The following is a 27,440-nucleotide window of genomic DNA, read 5'->3' on the forward strand; positions in this document are numbered from 1 at the left end:
TGCTGAGTTTAACACACTGGAAAAAGTAAAACGTAAAATCTAAAAAGTGCCGCACATTTTAGCTTTTACTTTTCTTCCTTTATTTTAGATTGAACACATAGTCCCATGACAGATCTGTGAAATGTTCCACTGTTTGGTGAGTGTTTGTTGTGTTCTGGCCATAAAGGATATTTAAAAAACAGTTATTAACCGCCCATGAGCAAAAATCAGCCATCAAACTGATATTTATCGCGATATTTATCGATATCTTAAACAATGTGAATTTTGTTTATCGTGATAGGATTTTTGGCCATATCGCCCAGCTCTACCCCCAGCTGCCCACAGCTCCAGGCAAGTGTTGGTGACTGCCCTTAAGGGTGTACTCACTAGTGCGTCTGTGGTGTTTCAATGCACGGATGGTCATACTGCAGTTAAAATGACATCAACAAGTCTGCACAACCTTAATAAAGAGGATAGCGGATGTGGGTTGGGGAGGCAGGAAAACATTTGGGTGACTATTGTTTTTTAGTGTTTGTTAGCTACATTAGCCTAGCCAGAATGAAACTAAAGGAGTGAAATTTGGAGACCACACTTGGCTGGTCAACTACATCTGGGGTAAATGGGGTAAACCTTTAAAGGCTTTGTGAGCAAGAGAACTCCGTGGAGTGCAATGAGATGCATGATGTGGTGTGTGATGGATTTAACTACAAGAATATCAATGGATTTATTGATATTATATATTATTATATATTTGGCTAGAAATGTGTTAGGGACACTTGGATGGTGTAGAATGGGCTAGAGATGTGGTGGCCTTGAATTCAAGGTGATATCACTTCCATTCATAGAGCCACTGCTGTGGAAACAGCCCTCCTTCTACCAGGATGTCTGTCATTTTTCTAGGAAATCACTTCGTTTTCAATAAGAAGTAGTGTGCATGTACGTTGTCCCGTTACTGTACATACCTGTATGTTATGGATCTAATGCTTCCTGAGTGGAACTTCACATTGTTCACAGTGAACAGCGCTGTAAGTGCAGTCCAGAACTAATCTTACTATTCATGTGGTTTTTATGTTTTTAAAAAGATAAGGTCCTGCTATCATGAATAAGCCACAGAATCCTAAAACTAAAAGCCACCCACTCGGCAACAGGAACACTGCTGTTGTGCTAACTGTGAGATAAAAACATGTCAAACTTGCTTCCAGATGCAAAGCTTAAAAACAAATATGTCTCACAATTTTTTAATTATGTTAATTGTTGTTTTCTTCTTCATTCAGGTTTTCACCCAATTTATATGATCATTTTAATTCACATTATAATTGTGGGAACCACAGCTATGAAATGTCTGGCCACAGCTGGCTCTGGTATCCATGGTGATACCCGTGTGCATCCCCCAAAAATTAGGTTCAGTTCATGACAGAGGAAGTCAAATACACACACAGCCTTCAGTGAAAGAAACATGACCATCCCAATTTCACAAAAAGACAATTTCCATGAACAACGTCTAAAACCAAAATGTCACAGAACATTCATAACATCATGTGACCGATCATATCTTTTTCATGTGAAGATACTGTGCTGTTTGTGAATGGAAGCTTTAGTGAAGGTTCTGCCAAGAAGACTCTAATGCTACATTATTCATTCATTGGTCCTGGCCAATTGATTCACGTGCCTATTCTGCTGATTTCAGGTGCCTACGTTTCGACATTCCCCTCCTTCCTCTCCGCTACCACTGGTTGGGTCCCTGTCTGATTATTCGGGTGTAGGCTCTGCCCCTGCCATCGCTATCCGGCAGGATCAAGTGAGGGTCTCGACACTCCAAGACCTGGACTGAGGACGGGGGCTACGCCAAAGACTCTTTAACCTTCCTGTCGTGTTCGGGTCAAATCTGACCGATTTACAACCTCAAGGCCTCATGATATCCTCCACACTGTGCACCTGAACATATAAAAGTGATGATCTCCTCTTTCATTGAATTTTGAGTGTTTAATCACTCACTCATCCTCATACACCCCCCCAACTCACTCACTCATCCTCATACACCCCCCCAACTCACTCGCTAATCCTCATACACCCCCCCAACTCACTCGCTCATCCTCATACACACCCCCAACTCACTCGCTCATCCTCAGCTGCTCATCCTCATTCACACCCCCAACTCACTCGCTCATCCTCATACACACCCGCCCAACTCACTCGCTCATCCTCATACACCCCCCCAACTCACTCGCTCATCCTCATACACACCCCCCCAACTCACTCACTCATCCTCATACACACTCCCCCAACTCACTCACTCATCCTCATACACACCCCCAACTCACTCGCTCATCCTCATACACACCCCCCAACTCACTCGCTCATCCTCATACACCCCCCCAACTCACTCGCTCATCCTCATACACCCCCCCAACTCACTCGCTCATCCTCATACACACCCCCCCAACTCACTCGCTCATCCTCATACACACACCCCCCAACTCACTCACTCAACCTCATACACACCCCCCAACTCACTCGCTCATCCTCATACACACCCCCCCAACTCACTCGCTCATCCTCATACACACCCCCCAACTCACTCGCTCATCCTCATACACACCCCCCCAACTCACTCGCTCATCCTCATACACACCCCCCAACTCACTCGCTCATCCTCATACACCCCCCCAACTCACTCGCTCATCCTCATACACCCCCCCAACTCACTCGCTCATCCTCATACACACCCCCCCAACTCACTCGCTCATCCTCATACACACACCCCCCAACTCACTCACTCATCCTCATACACACCCCCCAACTCACTCGCTCATCCTCATACACACACCCCCCAACTCACTCACTCATCCTCATACACACACCCCCAACTCACTCGCTCATCCTCATACACCCCCCCAACTCACTCGCTCATCCTCATACACACCCCCCCAACTCACTCGCTCATCCTCATACACACACCCCCCAACTCACTCGCTCATCCTCATACACACCCCCCAACTCACTCACTCATCCTCATACACACCCCCCAACTCACTCGCTCATCCTCATACACACCCCCCCAACTCACTCGCTCATCCTCATACACACACCCCCCAACTCACTCGCTCATCCTCATACACACACCCCCAACTCACTCGCTCATCCTCATACACACCCCCCCAACTCACTCGCTCATCCTCATACACACCCCCAACTCACTCGCTCATCCTCATACACACACCCCCAACTCACTCACTCATCCTCATACACACCCCCCCAACTCACTCGCTCATCCTCATACACACCCCCAACTCACTCACTCATCCTCATACACACACCCCCAACTCACTCGCTCATCCTCATACACACCCCCCCAACTCACTCGCTCAACCTCATACACACTCCCCCAACTCACTCACTCATCCTCATACACACCCCCAACTCACTCACTCATCCTCATACACACCCCCCAACTCACTCGCTCATCCTCATACACCCCCCCAACTCACTCGCTCATCCTCATACACACCCCCCCAACTCACTCGCTCATCCTCATACACACCCCCAACTCACTCGCTCATCCTCATACACACCCGCCCAACTCACTCACTCATCCTCATACACCCCCCCAACTCACTCACTCATCCTCATACACACCCCCCCAACTCACTCACTCATCCTCATACACACCCCCCCAACTCACTCGCTCATCCTCATACACACCCCCAACTCACTCGCTCATCCTCATACACACCCCCCAACTCACTCACTCATCCTCATACACCCCCCCAACTCACTCACTCATCCTCATACACACCCCCCAACTCACTCGCTCATCCTCATACACCCCCCCCAACTCACTCGCTCATCCTCATACACACCCCCCCAACTCACTCGCTCATCCTCATACACCCCCCCCAACTCACTCGCTCATCCTCATACACACCCCCCAACTCACTCACTCATCCTCATACACACCCCCCAACTCACTCACTCATCCTCATACACACCCCCCCAACTCACTCGCTCATCCTCATACACACCCCCCCAACTCACTCGCTCATCCTCATACACACCCCCTCAACTCACTCGCTCATCCTCATACACCCCCCCCCAACTCACCCACTCATCCTCATACACACACCCCCAACTCACTCGCTCATCCTCATACACACCCCAACTCACTCACTCATCCTCATACACCCCCCAACTCACTCACTCATCCTCATACACACCCCCTCAACTCACTCACTCATCCTCATACACACCCCCTCAACTCACTCACTCACTCATCCTCATACACACCCCCTCAACTCACTCACTCACTCATCCTCATACACACCCCCCAACTCACTCGCTCATCCTCATACACACCCCCTCAACTCACTCACTCATCCTCATACACACCCCCCAACTCACTCACTCATCCTCATACACACCCCCCCAACTCACTCACTCATCCTCATACACACCCCCCAACTCACTCACTCATCCTCATACACACCCCCCAACTCACTCGCTCATCCTCATACACACCCCCCAACTCACTCGCTCATCCTCATACACACCCCCTCAACTCACTCACTCATCCTCATACACACCCCCAACTCACTCGCTCATCCTCATACACACCCCCCAACTCACTCACTCTATTTGTATTTTCACTGCAGTTATTTTATGTCTAATTCTATAAATTCAGGTTAAACACTGCTTTGAGACGTTGTTCACAGCTAAAGAATGTTGAATAAAAATATGGTGGTGAAAAGTGGTTTTTGTCCTAATTTAATAGCAGTTAAAACAGACCGGTCAATTTTGACCAGGAACACTAAAGTAAGGGGCGGGAGGTGAAGAAGACAGGAGGGTTAAATTCTACTGAATTCATTCATTGGTCTTGAATTGTTATCTTTCAGCTTGAAAATTCTACCGAGGACATAAAAATTGTCCTCTTTCACTCTTGTCTCCTTGCCTCCTTCCTGCCAGTCTTCCTGGCAGAAGTGTAATTCATTCTCTTCCTGAATTGTGTGTGAAATATACACAAAACATGCAGTGTTTTGATCTCAAATTGAACGTAAAATGATGCATGAGAAATTGGGATGGTTTTCAAGGTTCTGTGGTGCACCAGTTGCGAGATGTGGACATAACACAGGACAAGTCTAGTGGGAGAGATGGGGAACAGAAAGCTAACAGGAACACACGTGGCAGGTACTGGGAAACTTTCCATGCCTGAAGTCCATAAAAATTGGAGCACCTCAAATTCCCACTTCTGAACTCACTCAAAACCTTCCTCATCAGAAGACGAGACAACTCGTGCACATTTCTAGGGCCACAAGGCTGTGTGCTCAGCCCTCTTCTCTTCTCCCTGTTGACCCATGACTGTGTGCCTGTGAATGGCTGTAACTCCATTATCAAGTTTGTGCAAGACACTACAGTGATAGGTTTGATCAGAGGTGATGATGAGACGGCCTACAGGGATGAGGTGCAGCACCTGGCGCCATGGTGTGAGTACAAATTGTGCTCAATACCCAGAAAACCAAGGAGATCATAGTGGACTTCAGGAGGGGTAGAGGCCAGGCACACTGCCCCATCTACATCAATGAGCTGAGGTAGAACATGAGTCAGGCTTCAAGTTCCTTGGAATCCATGTTGCGGATGATCTCACCTGGTCCCTAAACCCCTCCATCATGGTCAAGAAGGTGCAACAGTGTATTTACTTCCTCAACAAAGCTCACCTTGTCCCGGGATACTGGTGAACCACTGTACCAGTGAAAGCAAACTCACAAGTGAGATCATTTTACATAATAAAATTAACTTAAACAAAAAAAAGGTTAATAAGTTATATAATATAAGAAATATATAAGAACTAAGTTGAATAATCTAATAATCAGGAGAAATATTGAATTTCTTGTCTAGATTTAAGATAACTGTTCTTGACAAGATGCTATTTTTTGCAGTGTTATCTGCACTTTATATGTAAATAATGCTGTATTTTGCACTTCTGGTTAGATGCTAACTTTCATTGGATCTGTACCTGCACTCTGCATAGTGACAGTAAAGTTGAATCTAATCTAATCTAATCTAATCTAATCTAATCTAATCTAATCTAATGAGTTTATCATTCTTGTATGTCATCTTTTCATGATGTGTGAACTAATCCTTTGTTTGGTTTCTATCTCGGACAGTTTAATGATACTGTCTGATGTGATTTTACCTATAGAGATACATAGCATACATTCACTTTGCATACATTTTTTCTACATCTATCCTGCTTTACTCTTTTCACCAGTTGCCTTATTATTAAATGTTGTGTTTTACCCATGTGTATCTTGTATTAGAACAATTCTTATTGCTAAAAAACTAATTTCCCTGGGATAATGGGAAAATGGTTACTGTTTTTATTGTCATTAACTGTCTCTATGGCTTTACTATCAAGTGTACCTCACTCGGGGGCTATTTTGTCATGATGGACTGGTGCCCCATGTATCAGAATAATAATAATTTCTTATACCGTAATTGATAACCGTAATTGGCCCATACATCTCCTGCACCAACATGACTTTTTTCAGTAATAGGCTTAGTTTTATTGAGTTGGATGTAATGGATATACTGCTCATTACCTCTCAGGCTTATCACTATAATATAGTGGCAACCCGTGACTGTTAGAGCTGAGCCTTTAGTCCATAAATGTCAAAAACAAGCTCTACAATTATACTTTTTCTGCTAACACCCTGAGTTAAGCACTAAGCTGACAGTGATGCGTATGAACATTTTTTGGCTGTTCGAAATTAAACACGGACATTTAAAGCTTGTTAAAGACAAAGACGTTCATGTTTTATTTGAAGCTCCACATTCCCAATTTCCCAAAAAAGGTTGCAACAGTGTGTGAAATTCAAATGAAAACTGCTGCTGTGCAACCGTCTTTGGTATCTTATTTTGGGCTTAATAAGACCCACATTTTCAATGGGAGACATTTTTGGACTGCAGGCAGGCCAGTCTAGCCCCCACACTCTCATTTCATAGCCGTGCTGTTTTAACATGTGCAGGATGTTTCTTGATGTAATTTAAACTCTGTCTTTTCTGGAATTCTGTGAAGCTGCTTTGCGAGAACATCCGCTGTAAAACGCGCTATACAAATAAATTTGATTTGATTTGATTTGGTCATGTTGAAATAAGCCTGGATGCCCGTGAAAAAAAGATGCTGTATAATTGGCAGCATATTGTCGAGGTCCAATGAAAACCATGTATCTCCATTTTTGTTGATTTTTAGTTTTCCACCTCATTTCAATACATCATCTGTCCTTTTGCATTGTGTAAAAAATTCATGTCAAATGGACCAATAGAAATGCTTTAAAATCCCTTGGGAAAAAATCTCTTTACATTGACTTATATTGAAAGGTAAGAGTAATAATAATAAAATAATAATCCATTTTATTTGATGGCGCCTTTCTGACACTCAAGGTCACCTTACATAAAATGAGACAATAATAATAGTAAATAAACAGTAAAACAATAAAACACAGTAAAAAACACAGTAAAAACCAAGAGATAACACTCAAAGTATAAAATAAAATAAATGAAAATAAAATAAAAATGGATAAAATGAATAAAACAGAGTGATTGGAGTTAGGAGTTATATGCAGATCTAAAGAGATATGTTTTGAGACCCGACTTGAAATGTAAAACAGAGTCAGAGTGTCTTGCCTTCTCCTGTAAAGTTATTTTGGAGATACTTGTTTTTCATTGGACAGCGACAACATGTTGCTCCACGATATGTTTGGCATTAAACATGCCTTGACCGATGTACAAGTTACCCACCAATACCCTTCCTCATACTGTGACATACCATGAGCCTGGATGGTCCTATCCTTCTTCGGCATGAAGAACACAACATCCATTATTTCCATAAACAATCTGAAAGGCTGACCCCACACGTTTCCACTGTGCATCAGTCCGTTTCAGATGAGCCCAGAGAAGTCGGCAGCGTTTCTGGATGTTGAGTGGAAATGGAGTTTATATATTTTACCGTGTGCCAGTTTGACAGTGACTTTTTCAGAGCTTTGCCGCAGAGCTGCTGGTGTTTTTTCCTCCAACTGAAATGCATCATTTTAGGCTACAGTTCATGGTCACAGTCAATGACATATTTAGAGCTTCCTGGAGGATTAGAGTGACCTTTCCTCACAAAGAATGGTCACACCATTGTAAGTATATAGAAATATATTTATTTTGTTTAACAAAAATAAATTGAAAGTTACATACTTGTATTTTCTTTTTTTTATTTCACAGAAACCATCAGGCCAAGGTGGCCTTGAGGGTTTTCCACTGTTAAAATTCTGCTAAAATTGAATAGCAATATTATAGTATGTATCTCAGTTTAGCAGTATAGACAATATTAATGGTTTTTACACAACTTCACCAGTTTATTGCCCCTGTTCCAGCATTTCGAACATGTTGTTTGCATCAAATAAAAAATGTGCATATATACAAAAAACAATAACATTTCTCAGTTTCACTATTTAATATATTGATTTTGTACTATTCAGCACAGCGTCCCAAATTGGTATTTACAATAGAGAAGGCAAAGCACCTGCAAAAGCTAAGAAGCACTTCTAAATAAAGTCATGGTTTTCAACCCTTGATTTCATGTAGTTGAGACACAGGCCGGTCAGTCAAGCTACCAGTTTTCTGAATGGGAAGTTTTATTTGTTTATGAGCACAAGAAAGAGACCATTGTTTAAAGCATGAAGTAATTTTTCTAAATTATAAAGATATTAAAATTATACCATTAATGTGGTGCAAAAGCCATGATACACACTGAACTGTGGGCCCACTGTACTGTTGTCCGACGCAGAGCTTCTTTGTCCATCGTGGTATCAACATACACCGGTTACAACTACAAATACCCACCTGGGGGACAGTCGTGGGCTGGAGGTTGGGGAACCAGCCTTGTCACCGGAAGGTCGCTGGTTCAATCCCCAGAGCCGACAGCACATGACTGAGGTGTCCTTGAGCAAGACACCTAACCCCCAACTGCTCCCTGGGCACTGTGGATGGGGCTGCCCACCACTCTGGGCAAGTGTGTGTGTGTGTGTGTGTGTGTGTGTGTGTGTGTGTGTGTGTGTGTGTGTGTGTGTGTGTGTGTGTGTGTGTGTGTGTGTGCGTGCTCACTTGTGTGTATGTGGTGTTTCACTTCACGGATGGGTGAAATTTCCCCCTTGTGGGACTAATAAGGGTCACTTAATCTAATTGGCTGACAGCAGTTTAGCTCCTCTCACTCACTGTATAGTGGCCACCATATCGAGGACTGAATCAGCTGCACCGCGCGACGCCTTCAGCTTGCTGGGCTTTGACCTGCGAGATGCGACAGAAGCCGAGAGACGAGAGACGCTCAGGCCTTTAACTCCGTGCGTTCAGACTCCAGGCTTGGAGCCGCTGCACTGCAGAGTTCAGCGTTTCTCTCTGCTGTTCGCGCCTCGTTCCGCTCAAGAAGGGATCACTGAGCTACTAGTATCAGGAAGTTTAACCAGGACCACCACAGTTACGCAGTGCAGGGGTCTCAGGACTGGAGCTGAACTCTGAACTGACTGAACTAGCAAACCTACCAAATCACGGCGCAGTTTTCAGACCCACAACATTCAGCGGATATTTAACGCTTCTGTTTCTCCATTTAAACCTCAGTAAATCTCCAGAGCAGAGAGTGAAGTCATACCGGCGGTCTGCAGCTCCGTTAGGGGGGCGACTGCTCATCTCTCGGCTATTAGCGTTAGCTACAGTTATCTAAAGGCCGGCGTTGTCCACATCTGTGTTAATCAGCTGATGTCGTTTCCCTCCTATGATCACAGTGTTTCTCCTCTTTATGCAGCACCATGGGGTCCTTTACCCACCCTGATGTGAAGAGCCGGTGGGCTTCTGTGCTTTTAACTGCTCTCAGATGAGGGAGAGGGGCTGTGTATGAGATAAATGTAAATGTCAGGAAAACACAGATGATGGACTTTTGACCCGTCCAGAGTTTTTCCTGCTTTCTACCCAATGACTGCTGGGATAGGCTCCAGCTCCCTCAAGGCCCAGAAGGATAAGTGGTTTAGAAGGTGTGTGTGTATTTAAGCTCCCCTCAAATGAACAGAACATGTGTTTTATGATCTACTCATGTTGCTTTGTGCTTATAATTTACTGCTGAAAGCCAAAAATCTCAGATGCTCTTTGTGTTATTTTCTAAAAGTAATGTTTCCAGAGCAGATCACTGAAGAGACGCCCTCTGTTTATAGTTTAGAGCCCAGATTTGGGGAAAAACGGCTCGACTTTCAGTAGAAAAACGGTGACATCACCGTCTATTAGACTGGAGAGAAGAGCTACAGCCTCACACGATGCCCAGCTTCTGAATGGAGCTTATGGAATATGAAAGCTATGAAGAACATGACGACGTGCATTTTGGAACCACCGGTGGTCTCAAGGAGTTGAACAGGTTAACACTATATAGTCATGGTCTTAATCCTGTGGCTCAAAGTGATCCTTTAAAATAATGTGAACATTCATTGAAACATAAGGACCCTACAAAACACATTAAACTGGAGTCTGACTCGTGCACAAGTGCTGAAGCACACACACCAAGTCCTACTCATATTTAACCGTGCTCCCATTTCTTTCTAATGGTAGTTAAGTGTTACACAGTAGAGGTCAGAGGAGGTATAATGAGTCCATTCAGTGCAATCTACGAACCGTTCTGCTTTTCTCCTCTCGAGTAACTGATGATGGAGTGGACGCCAACTGCTATGGCAAAGAATACAGAGGAAATTGTGCATTTAAAAAAATATTTGACAAAGAAGCTCCGCAAGGTAGGGATTTTGAGTTAGTATCAGCCTTAGATTAGATTATATTCACAAACAAAACAAAAAAAAATGCAAATATTTCTCATTCTTTTTTACATTCTACATATTTTATTTAATATTTTTAGAGTTATTACAGTTTATCACTAAATGCAAACACGTATTTCCGTTTTGTTTCAAATTTACACGATCACTTTCCTTTAATAGACTGAATCTTTCCTTTAATAGACTGAATAGTTTGAATTCACTTAATAGATTTTAGTTATTTAAGCTATTAACCAAATTCAGAACGTCTCAGAAGTTTTCCCATCTACTGCTGATTAAAAAATAAAGCAATACGCCCTCGATAAACAGCAAAAACACGCAGAAACAAGAGGATGAACGACTTGCTCTCAACTGCGAGCTGGACATAAATTATGCAACAAGTGGCCGCACGGACTATTAAACACGAAGCTGAGTTAGGACGTGTTTTTTGTTTTCCCACCCACATTCGGACAAACCCCTCGCTGCGATTGGCTAGTCGTGTCCAGCCCCCGCGCTAGGATTGGCTCATCTTTCACACTGGCATGCCGATTCACCAATCAGAAGTGAAGGAGGGCAGGGCTTGTCTGAAAACGGGTGGGGAAGATAAATAACGTACCTGATACCGGCCGTTAAGGGTGGAGACAAGATTTGTAGATGAAGTACAACGCAGGCGGACACACACGGAGAAGAGCTCCACCAACTCCACACGTAGGAGCCAGACGTTTCTCGACCCCTCACGTCGCCGTTTAGAAGAAAAACACACACACACGCGCACGAGACACCGTTAAAAAGTTAGCAGACTATGCTAAACGGGCGGCCGCCGCCGAAGTTAGCCGCTCCTCGGAAGTTCGCCGGGCTGCCGTTTTCCGTTACGCTCGCCTTTTAAACGCAAACAGCGCGCGCAGAAATGAACGAGTCGGACGTTTTCTGCGATGTTCGGACGAACTCGTCGGGCTGCGTGAACCGGACGGGGTCCTCCTTCAGCCCGATGGACGTCGCGTCCTTCATGCACATCTTCCCCACCGTGTACGGCGTGCTGTGCTCGGTGGGCGTCCTGGCCAACAGCCTGGTCATCTACGCCGTGGCCACCTGCAAGAAGAAGATGGTCTCCGACATCTACGTGCTGAACCTGGCCGTGGCCGACCTGCTTTTCCTGCTCGTCATGCCCTTCAACATCCACCAGCTGGTGAGGGACAGGCAGTGGGTCTTCGGGAACTTCATGTGCAAAGCCGTGGTGGTGGTCGACGTCAGCAACCAGTTCACCACAGTGGGCATAGTCACCGTGCTCTGCATAGACAGGTAACCTTAACTTGTTTACCATTATCACTGCTTTATCTCCCATTACACCGGTCACCCATTACACCGGTCACCCATTACACCCATTACACCAGTTCACCCATTAGACCAGTTCACCCATTACACCGGTCACCCATTACACCAGTTCACCCATTACACCAGTTCACCACAGTGGGCAAAGTCACCGTGCTCTGCATAGACAGGTAACCTTAACTTGTTTACCATTATCACTGCTTTATCTCCCATTACACCGGTCACCCATTACACCGGTCACCCATTACACCCATTACACCAGTTCACCCATTAGACCAGTTCACCCATTACACCGGTCACCCATTACACCGGTCACCCATTACACCGGTCACCCATTACACCGGTCACCCATTACACCAGTTCACCCATTAGACCAGTTCACCCATTAGACCAGTTCACCCATTACATCAGTCACCCATTAGACCAGTTCACCCATTACACCGGTCACCCATTACACCGGTCACCCATTACACCGGTCACCCATTAGACCAGTTCACCCATTAGACCAGTTCACCCATTAGACCAGTTCACCCATTACACCGTTCACCCATTACATCGGTCACCCATTACATCGGTCACCCATTACACCAGTTCACCCATTACATCAGTCACCCATTAGACCAGTTCACCCATTAGACCAGTTCACCCATTACACCGGTCACCCATTACACCGGTCACCCATTACACCAGTTCACCCATTACACCAGTTCACCACAGTGGGCAAAGTCACCGTGCTCTGCATAGACAGGTAACCTTAACTTGTTTACCATTATCACTGCTTTATCTCCCATTACACCGGTCACCCATTACACCGGTCACCCATTACACCGGTCATCCATTACACCAGTTCACCCATTAGACCAGTTCACCCATTAGACCAGTTCACCCATTACACCAGTCCACCCATTACACCAGTCCACCCATTACACCAGTTCACCACAGTGGGCATAGTCACTGTGCTCTGCATAGACAGGTAACCTTAACTTGTTTACCATTATCACTGCTTTATCTCCCATTACACCGGTCACCCATTACACCGGTCACCCATTACACCAGTCCACCCATTACACCAGTTCACCACAGTGGGCATAGTCACTGTGCTCTGCATAGACAGGTAACCTTAACTTGTTTACCATTATCACTGCTTTATCTCCCATTACACCGGTCACCCATTACACCGGTCACCCATTACACCAGTCCACCCATTACACCAGTTCACCACAGTGGGCATAGTCACCGTGCTCTGCATAGACAGGTAACCTTAACTTGTTTACCATTATCACTGCTTTATCTCCCATTACACCGGTCACCCATTACACCGGTCACCCATTACACCGGTCACCCATTACACCGGTCACCCATTACACCAGTTCACCCATTACACCCATTAGACCAGTTCACCCATTACACCAGTTCACCCATTACACCAGTTCATCCATTACACCAGTTCACCCATTACACCAGTTCACCACAGTGGGCATAGTCACCGTGCTCTGCATAGACAGGTAATGTTAACCTACAGAGTCTGTTTAGCGTTATTACTGCTTTATCTCTCATTAAACCAGTTAACCTCTTAAGTGAGTCACCCATTTCACCAGTTGGCCACAGTGGGCATAGTCGCCGTGCTCTGCATAGACAGGTAATGTTAACCTACAGAGTCTGTTTAGCGTTATTACTGCTTTATCTCTCATTAAACCAGTTAACCTCTTAAGTGAGTCACCCATTTCACCAGTTGGCCACAGTGGGCATAGTCACCGTGCTCTGCATAGACAGGACTTTTGGTGCTATATAGAACCCTTTTAAAAAAGATTTCATATAGAACCATATAAAACATTATCCAAAGAACCTTTCGTGATGCAAAAAACCCTTTAGTCATGCAAAGATTCTGTATAGAACCATTTTCTTACTAAGGAACCCTTTTTAAGTGCACAGTGTCTGTTTATTATTATCACTGCTTTACATCCTATTAAACTAGTTGACCACAGTGGTCACAAGCCTAGTCACTGTGCTGTGCATAGACAGGAAACCTACCTGCACTCTTAAAATGGGTTCTATATGTTGTATATAGAACATTTTGCATGCTTAGGTGGTGAAATGGTTCTTCATATTGATGGAGAATGTGTTGTGTGGTTCTGTATTGAAAACCCTTTTTTGAAAATGGTTCTATATAACACCAGAATGGGTTCTTCTGTAGTTACAAGCTTTACATCATAACAGTAGGTGAACCCTTTTTGATGCTATGTAGAACCATTTCATGCTCAAATGTTTCTTTGCATGGTAAAATGCTTCCTTGGGTTGATGGAGAATGTGTTGTATATGGTTCTATACAGCAGCCAAAATGTTCTGCAGTTGTTTGTCGTCACGCTTAAAACAGTTTTTTGGGGTTATACAGAACCAGTTTAAGAAGGTTTTATATATGAGAGTATGCAACACGATCTTCTTCAAGTTGAAGAACCATTTCACCATGTGGAGAACCATTTAAGCATGTAATGGTTCTGCATAGCACCAAAAAGGGTTGTGCTTTTGTTTATGATGTCAAGCTTAAAACAATAGCAGAGCACTTTTCGGTGCTATACAGAACCAGTTAAAAAAAGGTTCTATATAGAACCATATGCAGCACGATCTCCATCACTTCAAAGAACTTTTTCACCATGCAGAGAACGATTTAAGCATATCATGGTTCTCTATTGCACCAAAAAGGGTTCTACTATTCATATGATGTCAAGCTTAAAACAATAGCAGAGCACTTTTCGGTGCTATACAGAACCAGTTAAAAAAGGTTCTATATAGAACTTCAAAGTTCACTTCAAAGAACTTTTTCACCATGCAAAGAACCGTCTAAGCATGAAATGGTTCATTATAGCACTAGAAAAGGTTCTTCTGTTGTTAAGATGTCAAGCATGGTGAAATGGTTCTTTAGATTGATGGAGAACGTGTTGTATGTGGTTCTATATAGTAGTGTTCTTCTGTTATTACAAACTTGACGTCCTAGCAATAGCAGAGCCCTTTTTGGTGCTATATAGAACCACCCAACACATTCTCCATCAATTTGAAGAATTTGGAGATTTTCACTATGCAAAAAACATTTAACCATGCGCGAGGTTCCATATAGAACTCAGGGTTCTAAATAGAACCATTGCCTTTACTAAAGAACCCATGGAGATCCTCTCTTTAAGAGAGTCCATCGTATGTTTATCATTAGCTTATCTCTGCTTCTCCTCTCATTAAACCCTCCGCCAGACCATCATCATATCAGCAAAATCAAATCACGATTATTTAATGTCATTGTTGTGATTGGAAATTGAGCCACTGGATTTCATTTAGGCTGCTGGTTTCTGTTGAAGTCACGTGCAACTCATACTCTTTTGGATATATTTCATTGTTTGAAATGTAATGATTCGTTGTTTATTTTAATTGGGATATTTAAGGTATATGTGTTTTATACCTACCCTGCACCTCAAATCAACCCACATGTTTATTAGTTTCTTTTACAGTTAAATTAGTGTCCAGATGGGTAGGTTTCAGTCCCCCTATATCCGTGTACTCTGTAATGTGTGGTCCTTTAAGGGCAATTCCAATGATTGTTCAATATTTCTGCATAATTAAGATGTAAATAAAGTCATTCAGAGTGGTTTGGTGTGAAACGCTCCGTTCTACAGAAACGTTCCGAGCCAGAACTGTTCACAGTGGTGGTGATAGGAACCAGACATCAACCTCTAAAAGCTCCCTCATGGAGAGATATAATATGCAATGGGTATTGTTTCACAACAGCTTTGAGAAGGATTTGGCCTAAACCAGAGGTGCCCAATCATGTCCGCAAAGGGCCAGTGTGGCTACACATTTTCACTGCAAACAAGCTGAAGCACACCTGATTCTACCTGTTTAATCAGCTGGTTTTAGTCCTCAAACATTTCATCAGGTGATCTCCTGCTTTGGTGGAGTGAAAACCTGCAGCCACACTGGCCCTCTGTGGATAAGATTGGACACCCCTGGCCGAAATGGCTTAGAAAATGGATGGATGGATGGATGACTCGTGTAGGTTCACTGGTGGTTTTGGACAGTAAATAAGACATTGTGACATCTGGTTCCTATCACCACCACTGTAAAGTAATCTGAGTCCATAACAGCCTGAAAGACTTTGATTAGCTTACTCAGTTATTGAGAATTCTCCTTTAATGTCCGGCTGTGTAGCTTACGTGAGCTTTAAATGTATGTTGATGGTAACTATCTCAGTAGAAAAGGTACTTATTTTTTACTCTTTCTGTTTTTTTGTGCTATTATCCTATTTTTTTTAATAGAAGTAAACAGCCTGGAGTCAAAATGACTTAAAAAGCACAACTGCAACAGAATGTGGTGCAGTTATGTTCCCTAACTCGAGGTACTCAAGACGTACCCTTGAGGGTACCGCCACTGTGACAGATCTTGTAGCGGCAGTCAATACTAGTTTCGGGATGCTGTCTGAATCGAATTTGTCTTGTTTATTTATTACTTTATTTATTTATTCTAAGTTAAAGTCATTCATTTACTTGTATCCATAAGAATCACCAACAATGACCATGTTTAATGACCAGTGGTGGACGAAGTAGACAAACCATATAGTTGAGTTAAAGTAGAGATGCCCAAGGTAAAATATTCCTCCAGTAAAAGTAGAAGTTCCTCCCTTTAGACCTCCACTTGAGTAAAAGTACTAAAGTATTTACCTTCAAATGTACTTAAGTATAAAGTAAAAGTACTAAAAGAGTAATTCTGGCTCTGATGTCCTGTTATCATTTTTATAACCAGACTGGCTTCATGAACTCATTTCAGGTGAAAGTCCTCCAGCGTCTCTCTTGGTAAACCAGTCTTTTAATAGAACGTCATTAATTAGTGACGCTGACGTCTATTAAAATGATCAGAAGCACAAAACACTGAAGGTAAACAGTTTCCATCAGGGAGAACCGAGTGGCTCTGAAATCACTTTTTACACACAAGCAAAGTTTCAGTTTCAGATTTATTTACAACTTAGTTCCAAGTTTAAGTTGAATAAAAACTGGCTTTAAACTCAGGATCACAGATGAGCTCCTTTACTATGTTGATCTGTAGGCGTCTGTTCATAAACATAAACCAGCCCAAACTCATTTACTATAAAATGAACTGGTGTTTGTAGAAATTCAGAAAAAAGCCGCGTCAGTCTCGACTGCATATGTGGACATATTTCTATATTGAGCTCTATTTACACAAAGTTAGGTTAGTTCATCATTTATGTTGAACAGACTCTCCCAAAGTTTTACGCTGCTGCGCTGACGTTGAACCGCGTGCTGCACTGGGTCGGTATGACCAACAGGTCAAAACCAGCTCTAAACAAAGTGACCGCTGGGCCCTGATTGGCGCTCTGGCTTTGCGCTTCTTTCGTTTTGACATGTGACGTTTTTATACACACAGAAACCAAAAGGAACGACAGATTTCTCAAAATGTAGGAGGAAAAAGTCGGATATTAGACTCTGAAATGTAGCGGAGTGAAAGGAAAAAGTCGCTCAAAATGGAAAAACTTCAGTACAGATACACAAAAACTACTTAATTATAGTAACCAATTACATTTACTTCGTTACTGTCCACCACTGTTAATGACAGAAACGCAAATTGATAGATGAGAAAGTAACAGAGAAAAAAAAATGTAAGAAAGATTATCAAATATTTTCTTACATTTCTGCATAACTCAGAGGTTGAGATGTAAACAGAGTCATTCATAGTGGTTTGGTGTGAAATGCTTCATTGGAGAGAAACTAAGACTCCATTTTCTTTACAGTGTTGGTGATGGGAACCAGACGTCTCAATGTCTGCAACACAAGTATATAGCTATTTTATTAACTATCCAAAACCCCTAGTGAACTTACATGTGTCTTCTGGGTTTTTATATAATGTTGATGATGGTAAAAAGTCAAAATACAGATATATAAGGAAGTTTTATGGGCCTTATTTGGCCTTATAAAGCTTTTCATGGGCCTCTCCGTCATTTTGGTTTACCTCATATATTTATAATCTTTGGTTACATCTCTTGTCTTTAAACCCGGCTCCCGATTAGCCCAGCATGCTCTGATTGGTCAGCCCCCAGTGCATTTGAAAGCAGTAGCTGCATCCTGCTACCAGTTGCCAGTAAGGGTTGTGTTACATGATTGCACCATCTTGTAACAAAAGAAAAGGGCTGGAGTTCCAACAAAGTGTTTTAGGCAGCTAAGAAAGTGGAAAGTGGTCACAAAAGGCTGCATAACACACTAAAGGGAAAGGAAATGAACCTAAAACATGTATTGATCAGAGGATCTCAGGGATCTTTGAAGCCCATTAGTTCCTTAAAGACCAACAACAATAGAACCTTCTGAATTCAACTGGATGCCAATGAAGAGATTTTAGATAGACTTTGGTGTAATATGATGCTTCCAGTGAGTAATCCAGCATTTTAGACTAGCTGTAGTCATGTTAACCAGGAGTGACTGGCACCCAGAGTTGAGATGAATCAGGTTTTTCAGGTCCCTGGTTTAAATCATATGAATATTTATGAGGTGAAAATGCTCAGACAGATTAATTCACCGCAATATTTGAGTTCCAAAGCCGTATCTCCCAGAACGTTAATGGAGTTCTCAGCCAGTTGTGTCAGACGGTGGCTTTCCAAAAGCAATAAAACGTCTCTGAGCATTTGGATTAGTGTCCCGGCAGTTTTGAACTTATTTTGTTTATTTATTTGTTTATATTTTAAAGTAGAGTGAAGGGTTGGGTGCAATTTATCGATTCCACTGCCTCATTGACACAGTAGTGTGTAAAAGTCTGGGCGCACCTGGTCAGCTCACATGTTTTGGAAATGAAAATAAGTCAATACATTCTCCGCCACTTCTGTACATTTTAGTGCTGTTTATTTGATAAATGTAACATATTTAATGAAAAAAATGACACATAAAAAGTGCAAAGGTTGTGGCTCATTCCATATTTTATGTTTCCAAAACGTTAAACTCCGCTAAGAAATAGAAAATATGCAGTGATATTAGCAGAAAATGTAACTTATTTTCACCCAGACAATCAACCAGGCATTGAATTTGATGTGAATCGTTCAAACAAAATTGATCTCTATCAAGACTTCCGTTCGGCCGTGAAAAAATGAAAATGCAGATCAATGTTCGTTCCTGTTCTCCAGTGACCCAACGTATGTTCAGAGCTCGTAGGCAGCTATAAAGATCGTTTACAACTGTTTATCCTGGCAGTTTGTGTGGTTTGCTTGCAAAACAGAAACCCAAGTGAACATCAATACAAGAATATGTAACAAATTATGAATGTTGGTAGGTTTGGTTCCTGACTTCTCACTGCACTCAAAGCATGAATTTGTTGACTTCCAGCAGCAGCAGATTTATTGTAATGAAGGGTTGATTAGATAACCTAGGTGTTGGATGATAACTCTAAATACTGAAGGAGTCCTTGAGGAGAGCTTTATGGTCTGAGTGGAGAGGCCCGCCAGAGATAAATAAGCAGCACCGAGTGAGAACATAGCGCTCTGTAGATGAATCCCTGGACCCGTAATGGTTGGTAGATGACAGCACCGTGTCAAATTTCACTCACAAAGCACAATGTACTTACGCATGAATCTACTTAAGCTAAGATGAGCACGCCATAAATAGGGTGATGTGACTCTAATCAAACAAGAAAAGCTGAATGTTCTGTTACATTCTTGCCTAATTCACTGCAATATTGGCCTTCAGAGCCTGGAGGAGCTCTCAGGGCCTGTTGGAGGTATGTTTATTTTCTTATATGTTCTCTAAAAATGTACGCAGCCCCATGTTATGCGAAGTAGGGGGCTACCCACAGGATGGTGATTTGAGGAGGTTGCAACACAACAGACAGAATACTAGTATTGCAAACACAACCCCATTTCCAAAAAAGTTGGGACGCTGTGCAAGATGTAAATAAAAACAAAATACAATGATGTGCAAATCATTTAAACCCTATATTTATTTGAAAATAGCAAGAAGCCAACAAAATGTTATTGTTTTTTGAAAAATATATGCACATTTTGAATTGGATGCCAACAGCACGTTCTAAAAAAGTTGGGATGGGGGCAACAAGAGGCTGTAAAGTTGTGTATTTGTTTTATTTTTTACCATAAGGAAAGGGAGTGGGGCATGTCAGCAGGGTGATCAGACTCATGGCCAGTTATAGATTACTATAGCTATATTTGGAAATCTGTAGGATGTGCCAACATTGTAGTGTGACATTGATACTAACAGTCATGAGCATTGGAATGAATGACCTGTGAGACTGAGAAAGAACATGCTGGTGCATATGCTCCTGTATGTGCTCTGGAAACTGCCAGAGGACCCTCGTCACCTTTAAACATTCTCCAGTTAACCCTTCGAGGTCGAGAGATACGCATGGAAAGTTATAGTGTCTATGTCTATTGTTAATTTAATTAGGAATAATAATTCCGCATTACTGTCAATGGTAAAATATATGAACTTCTACTTACAAATACAACCGAAAGCTCATAATCCATGCTTTTGACAAAATTGATCCAGTTGTTTCAAGGAGATATTATTGAGAGGTAGTTAACACTTTTCACATGGTATTGTAAGACCAGCATTATATAAGTATAGTTCTAATTTCAATAAGCTTTCACTTATCCGAGATGTAGTTGATGGAGTAGATGGAGCTACATGGCTAACAAACTCTAGAAATCAATAGTCACCCAAATCTTTGCTGTAAATACACCCCCAAAACTTCTCTTAACCCACTCAGACCGCATCCAGGTCTTTTATTAAGGTTCCACAAACTGGTTTAGAGCACAGTTTGACTTACTGTGAACTATAAAAATGCACAAATCTTCACCATGTAGCTGAATTTCTGTTGTTGCTATTTACAAATGTATGCAGTTGCTTTTTAAAGATACAAAAGAAATCGTGAATGACATGCATGCTAGTAAAGGGGAGTCAGAACACCTGTTGTCTAAAATGATCTACATCTGATGTTTTTTTTATTATTATTTTTATAGTTCACAGTTATACTGTGTCCTAAACCATATAGAGACGTGTGCTTAATGTTATGAGGATGTGATTGTGGTTTAAGCAAGTTAAGAGAAACTGTAGGAATGTGTTTATGAAAAAGATTTAGGTGACTACTGACTTCTAGTGACAACTGATTTAAGTAGTTAACCCATAGCTCCAGCGCTAAACCAAACAGCACATTTTAGAAACCTTGGTGATCACCTGCGTCTGGGGTATGTTGCCTAAATTTGAATTAAATTAAAGTTACCTATGAGAAAGCGAAGGCTTTATAAGTAACGTGGTCCTTTTTTCAAATGCCTTCTTGTTGCAGTCTGTACTTCTTTTTCAGTGCATCACATGGCGAGGCTTCTGAAATGCTCACAACAAGGACAAGAAAAATAGGAAACAGCCTGTAGAAGTTGCAGTATCTTTTCATAAATAAAACTATTTTGGTTGCTATGGATTTTATAAAAGGGATAAATACAATTGTTGCCATATGGCAACAGTATGTGACAATGGAACTGTGGTCTGCAGTGCACACAGTGGGAGTAACACAGCCACGGGCCACACAGGACAATCTATTTACATTCCGTCTTGATGTTTTTATCAGTATAACTAGTTTCATAGCCTTTACTTTATTAAAACATTTATGCATATATAGCTGTTATGCATGTTGTTTACTCCCATTGTATGCATTGCAGATTGCACTTCCACGGTCACTTGCTGTTGCCATATGGCAACAAAATGCAAAGTATGTCCACTAAAATAATTGTCAGCGAGTCATAAGCACAATGTATATTACTGTGCAAAGTTCAGAAACCACTCGTTTATTATTTACATTTCAGCTGACAGCCACATCTACATGATAACAGCCACATGATAACAGTTTCTGTTCTTCTCGGGAGACTTGTTTTCAGTTTTTCAGAATAATTTATTTTATTTTTCCACACCTGTGAACCTGAGGCTTAGAAGCATTTTCTACTTTCTAGATTTCAAGTAATCCACATTTAAATTAAATTTAGACTCATCAGTCTATATAACCTTATTCCACAACTTCGATGTCCAGCTTCAGGACCTGTCCAGGGTGTATCCTGCCTTCTGCCTGATGACTGCTGGGATAGGCTCCAGCAGTGAGGAATGATGCAGCAAACCAATTCTTAGAAATACTGTGACTCGTTCTAGGTTTTTTCTTCTACTTCTCCGTTCGCATGTGATCTACAGTGGAAGAAACATTAATACAGAAAAACAAATCTCGACTACAGCAGAGTCCAAAGACAGAATGCCTTTTTACAAACAAGTCAGAACACAGCTCAGGGGTAAACTATGAAGCCAGATTCTTTGGTTTTGAAAGATAAGTCTGGGTGTAACTCAGGGCAAATCTAGCTCCAGGCAGGGTAAAGTCACACAGTGTGTGACTGGGATTTTTACATTTATTCTTAAAGATGCAAACAACGATAATGCAAACCAAACAATTAGAGTCGCAAAACATTTTCCTTGGGGTTGCTTACATTTGGTTCTCGCATCCTGCCCTTTGTGGCAATATTCTCACATCTGTTTCTTTGTAGCAGGCAGTGCCAGGAATTTATGCTGGTTTTGGAAAGCCAAAGGTTGTTGACTTCATTCTGAATGTGGATTAAACATCAAGACATTTTCACATAAAACCTTTTAAAAACGCTTGAAATTTGTTCCTGACATGGAATTCATCCCAGACACGATGCTTCACCAAGTCCTAAACACAATGTACATTACAGTGCAAAAGTCAGGCCATGCTTTTCTTTACTTATTTTCCAGCTAACACCTACAGAAATTTACAGAAGCCTCATTAACTAAATATTTCAGTTTTTTTCAGTAGTAAGTGTGACACCCTTGATACATAGACCGCTGTCACGTTTTCATATAAATCTGCAGGGATGTTTTTCCACACCTCCAAGTTCAGTTGTAGATGTTGGTTGCATTTTCTACTTATTCTACATTTCAGATGTCCAGTAGTCCAGTAGTGGTGTTCTACCTCTTCTGTTAAGTACTATTGGAAGTTGTACAAAAAGAGGTAGGTTAGTATAACTGTACCTTTGTTATGTACATATTGTTATTGTTTGCTGTCCAGTGTCAACCAGAAGAGGATGGGTTCCCCATTTGGAGTTTTTCCTTGCCACTGTCGCCACTTTCATGGGGGCTTGGTCCTGGATTTTTCTGCCAAGCTGCTTTCTGATAATGCCTGTTGTTAAAACGCACAAACTTTGACGCCTTGACTTTAACGTGTTTATGATCAATTTGCACATGATACAAAATCTCCATGTGTCTCTTTTTACATATTACAGTCATGCCAAATATGTTTCCTATGCAATAAGTTATTCTGCTCACAAGTGGATAACAGCTTGGGAGTTTAATTAGTTTGGGAAACTGCAGCCAACGGTCAATAATACAGCATAAAATCACGCAAATGTCTGTAACTGTACACATTTTAATGTTTGGAGTTGTCGGGATAGGACAACATATATTAGCTTGATTTGAAACACAGAGAATTCAAGTAAATGTCAACAATACTTCTTCAGGTGCCTCCGTAATTAAGGGAAAAAAATGACCAACAATGCAATTCATGCTGGATTTAAAAAATCTGGGGTTGTTTCTACAAATTGTAATTTGTATAGCACCTTTTCCAAACACTTTACAAAACATACAAAACACATTTGAATACAATGAAGGCCCCTCTCTGTCTGGGGGGCCCCACGACTATGGTGTAGAGTCATACAGGCGGCTGGCCCGGGAAGCCTTGAAGGCCAGAAAAGTCCTCAGCCATAAAGAGGGTAGCAAGCAGCTCAGGTAGCTTCATAGCTGTGGTGTAGCATCGCTCATGCAGCTGGAGCCTAGGCATCCACATAGCTACTATACAGCATCCAACAAGTGTCCGGCCCAGGCATGACTGCTGCCAGCACAGGCAGCCACAAAACTCTATATAGATTTTTACATTTATGCTTAAAGATGCAAACAACAATAGTGCAAACCAAGCAGTTAAAGTTTCAAAACATTGTTCTTTGGGGTTGCTGTATTTTGTTTCTCGCATCTTGATCACTGTGGAAATATTCTCCCATCTGTTTCTGCAAAGCAGGGAGTGCCAGGGGGCTGAGAATTTGCACTGGTTTTGTCCATTTTGAACAAAAAATACCATTCAAAAATGTAGAGGGAGCCTTTTTTTTGGTGGATGGAATGGCAAACCCTTCGATTTATTCTGTAGCACAGGACTAATATAACCTGGGTTTATGTATAAAATTCCTTTAAAAGCACAGGATTAATATTACCTGGGTTTATTTCTGAAAGGACCGGCCGTTTTTGGTCCGTTTATGAAGAGGAACCAGAGAGTGGATCACCTGTCCTGTGGAAAGTCTCAGTCGCAGCGGGAGCGCTCGGTGCAGGAAGACAGAACCACTCTCGTAATCAATCAAAGAGTTTATTAAGTCTTCTGCACAAAGAAAGAAGGGCACTCCTTCTTTTATACAAACACGTCCTGGACCCAAATAAGTTGTCTAACAGTCATGAAATGCTAAGCTGACACTCACGGACCACCAGAACTGCCCAAGGGAGGGGGGCTTCTGCTCTGTGTACGATAATCTTACCTACAAAAGGGAACAAATGGTTCTGGACAGAATGTTGTCCCGATAAGAGGAGCAAGTTGTTTGTGCAAACTGCCAAGGACAGTAGCTATGCTTGCTGCAAAGTCTGTTTAGAGCAGAGTTAGAGCAGAGTTAACCCTTTCAATTTCTATGCATAACTTTATAGCACAGGAATAATATAACCTGGGATTAATCATACAATTCATTTAATAGCACAGGGTTAATATTACCTGGTGATTTTGACCATGAATGTACCTTCTGGCTATTTCCTAGGTACATTGCCATTGTCCATCCCACCTCAGAGAACCGGACCATCCAGTGGACCATTGTCATCAACCTGCTGGTGTGGGTGGGCAGTTTTCTCCTCACCATCCCTGTCATGATATACGCCAAGGTGATCTCTGAGAAGCACATGAACGTATGTATGATGTACCTGGACAGCCCTAAGGACATGTATTGGTACACGCTGTACCAGTCCACGCTGGGCTTCATCGTGCCCCTCATCATAATCAGTACTTTTTACTCTCTGACTCTGTACCACGTGTTCCGCTCCATCCGGCGGGTCAAGCGCAAGCAGTCGGTGTGGGCCAAGCGCGCCACCAAGATGGTGCTGATGGTCATCGCCCTATTTCTGCTGTGCTGGTCCCCGTACCACGTCATCCAGGTGATCAACCTGAGCATCCAGCACCCCACCAGCATCTTCATCTACGCCTACAACATCAGCATTTGCCTGAGTTACTCGCACAGCTGCATCAATCCACTCATGCTCCTCATCTTCGCCCAGAACTACCGCGAGCGCCTCTGCCACCGTCGCGACCTCCGCAGCTCTCACACCACCATGTCCAAAACCACGGTGAAGACGGAGGGGGGCTCCAGCGTCAGCCCAGACACCACCCATCGCTGCACCGTCATCTGACCAGCGCTGCTTAGATTTGATCAGATGTTCCCGCTAACGGATTTGATCAGACGTATGCCGAGATGTAGGTTGAGACACATTCCTGCATTCCAAACAAAAATGAAGATAAACCGAAGCAAAGGTATTCAGGGTTCAGGCCCTGACGAACAGCATGAGTTTGTTACAGTAAGGATACACAGATACACATTCCTGCATTGCAAAAAATACTTGTTAGGGCTGATTTGTACCACTGCACTCGCCCGTATACTTATACTTTATATATATTTAAATGCATGGAATTCAGGAGCAGTGTTGCATTTACCAAACAACGATGGAGAGATAATGAAGAATAATGAAGAAGAAGCCATTTTTGACCCCAAGACTTGTAGCAAAGAGAGAACAGACAGAAGTAAAATACTGGATTCAGTAAATCATCTGGCACATCGTATCCGCCACCAACACCTGCACCACCGGATATTCCACAACCAAATGAATATTTGCTTGACGCTCAGCATCACGTATAGTTGAGCTCTTTGCAGCAGCACATCAAGCTGTTCATATACATTTATATGCATCTTTGCCGAAGTGTAGCTCTGCCTTTAGACTGTGGTAAATGGGGTCGCTACAGAAGGACCCCAGTCGATATGATTGAGAAACACTGCAGGATGTTGATGACTGGGTCCAGATATTAACTGACGATGACTGTGTTTGTGGCGCACATTCAGGCTGACACATGAAATACATGCAATAAACCCTGCATCATCGTTCACTTCTGTTGCATGTTTTTGAGCATGCTGACTGTTTTCTCCACATTCAGCTTTAAGAAACTGGATATTTATACATGCACTCTTACTGGAGTGAGGGTATCTATTCTGATTTGCTGTGGTTTTTCTATAAAGCAGCAGTCTGTCACTGTTGCTCCTGAGCCGCTAGTGGCCCACAAGCGAGTAGCTTGTTAGGATGTTTTGAAAGCAGTGTGGCAGACATTGCCGTAAATCATGTTTTCTAATGTCTCTGATTTTGGTTTTGCCTTTTAACAACATGCAGAGAGAGAAATAGAAAAAGCGCCTGTGGTGGGTGGGCATGACTGTGAACTGCACACTGACCACAAGTCTGCCTGCTAAAATAGCCTGAGAAGTCATCTTTTTGTTCAGTGTGTTGTTAGTGCCCAATGAGAAGGTCATATTAACTCAGTTGAGGGCACTTATCACATTTATGTAATGTTGTCTCACAAACTGTAATATGCGTATGAACCATTGGTGTTCTGGATTTTGTAACGAGACCATGAGCTCTACAACTGCACTACGAGAAGTCTGTATGAATAGCATTACATTTTTTATTATTATTGTTGTTGTTATTATTACTAGTTGTATTATTAGTAGTTACCAGCGGTTGTAAAATTCAGTGAACGTCAGTGGGTATTACCACAGACCAATGCTTTGTTTACAAGTGTAATATCAGCTCATATAAAGTATGTGTGTGATTTGCCACTTTACGCCCAGTGTCTTATTTAATATATTATACATATGGCCTTGCACTGAAGGAATGGAAGAAAAAGAATGGAAAATGAAAAAGGACTATTAAATAGGCCTGTCACAATCACGGAATTACCCACCGCTGCCCTGTAATTGTGTCAACAAGCATCAAAGTAATAAACGTTACACATCCAGTAAACAAACGTTACTCACCGCCGCCCTCTAAAGGTGTTATTAGCAAACATCTAATAAACAAACGTTACTCACCGCCGCCCTCTAAAGGTGTTATTAGCAAACATCTAATAAACTAACGTTACTCACCGCCGCCCTCTAAA

General features: G+C 42.4%; 1 protein-coding gene across 1 annotated transcript; it reads left to right on the plus strand.

Moving 5' to 3' along the window:
* Positions 1 to 11,458: 11,458 nt before the first annotated feature.
* Positions 11,459 to 27,120, plus strand: LOC108436838 (melanin-concentrating hormone receptor 2). Its single transcript, XM_017713546.1, has 2 exons — positions 11,459 to 12,098; positions 25,009 to 27,120. The coding sequence occupies exons 1-2, from the start codon at positions 11,707 to 11,709 to the stop codon at positions 25,649 to 25,651; spliced, it is 1,035 nt and encodes a 344-aa protein (XP_017569035.1). The 5' UTR covers positions 11,459 to 11,706; the 3' UTR covers positions 25,652 to 27,120.
* Positions 27,121 to 27,440: the final 320 nt, after the last annotated feature.

This window comes from Pygocentrus nattereri, chromosome 11 (genome assembly GCF_015220715.1).
Source record: "Pygocentrus nattereri isolate fPygNat1 chromosome 11, fPygNat1.pri, whole genome shotgun sequence".
Taxonomy (NCBI): Eukaryota; Metazoa; Chordata; class Actinopteri; order Characiformes; family Serrasalmidae; genus Pygocentrus; species Pygocentrus nattereri.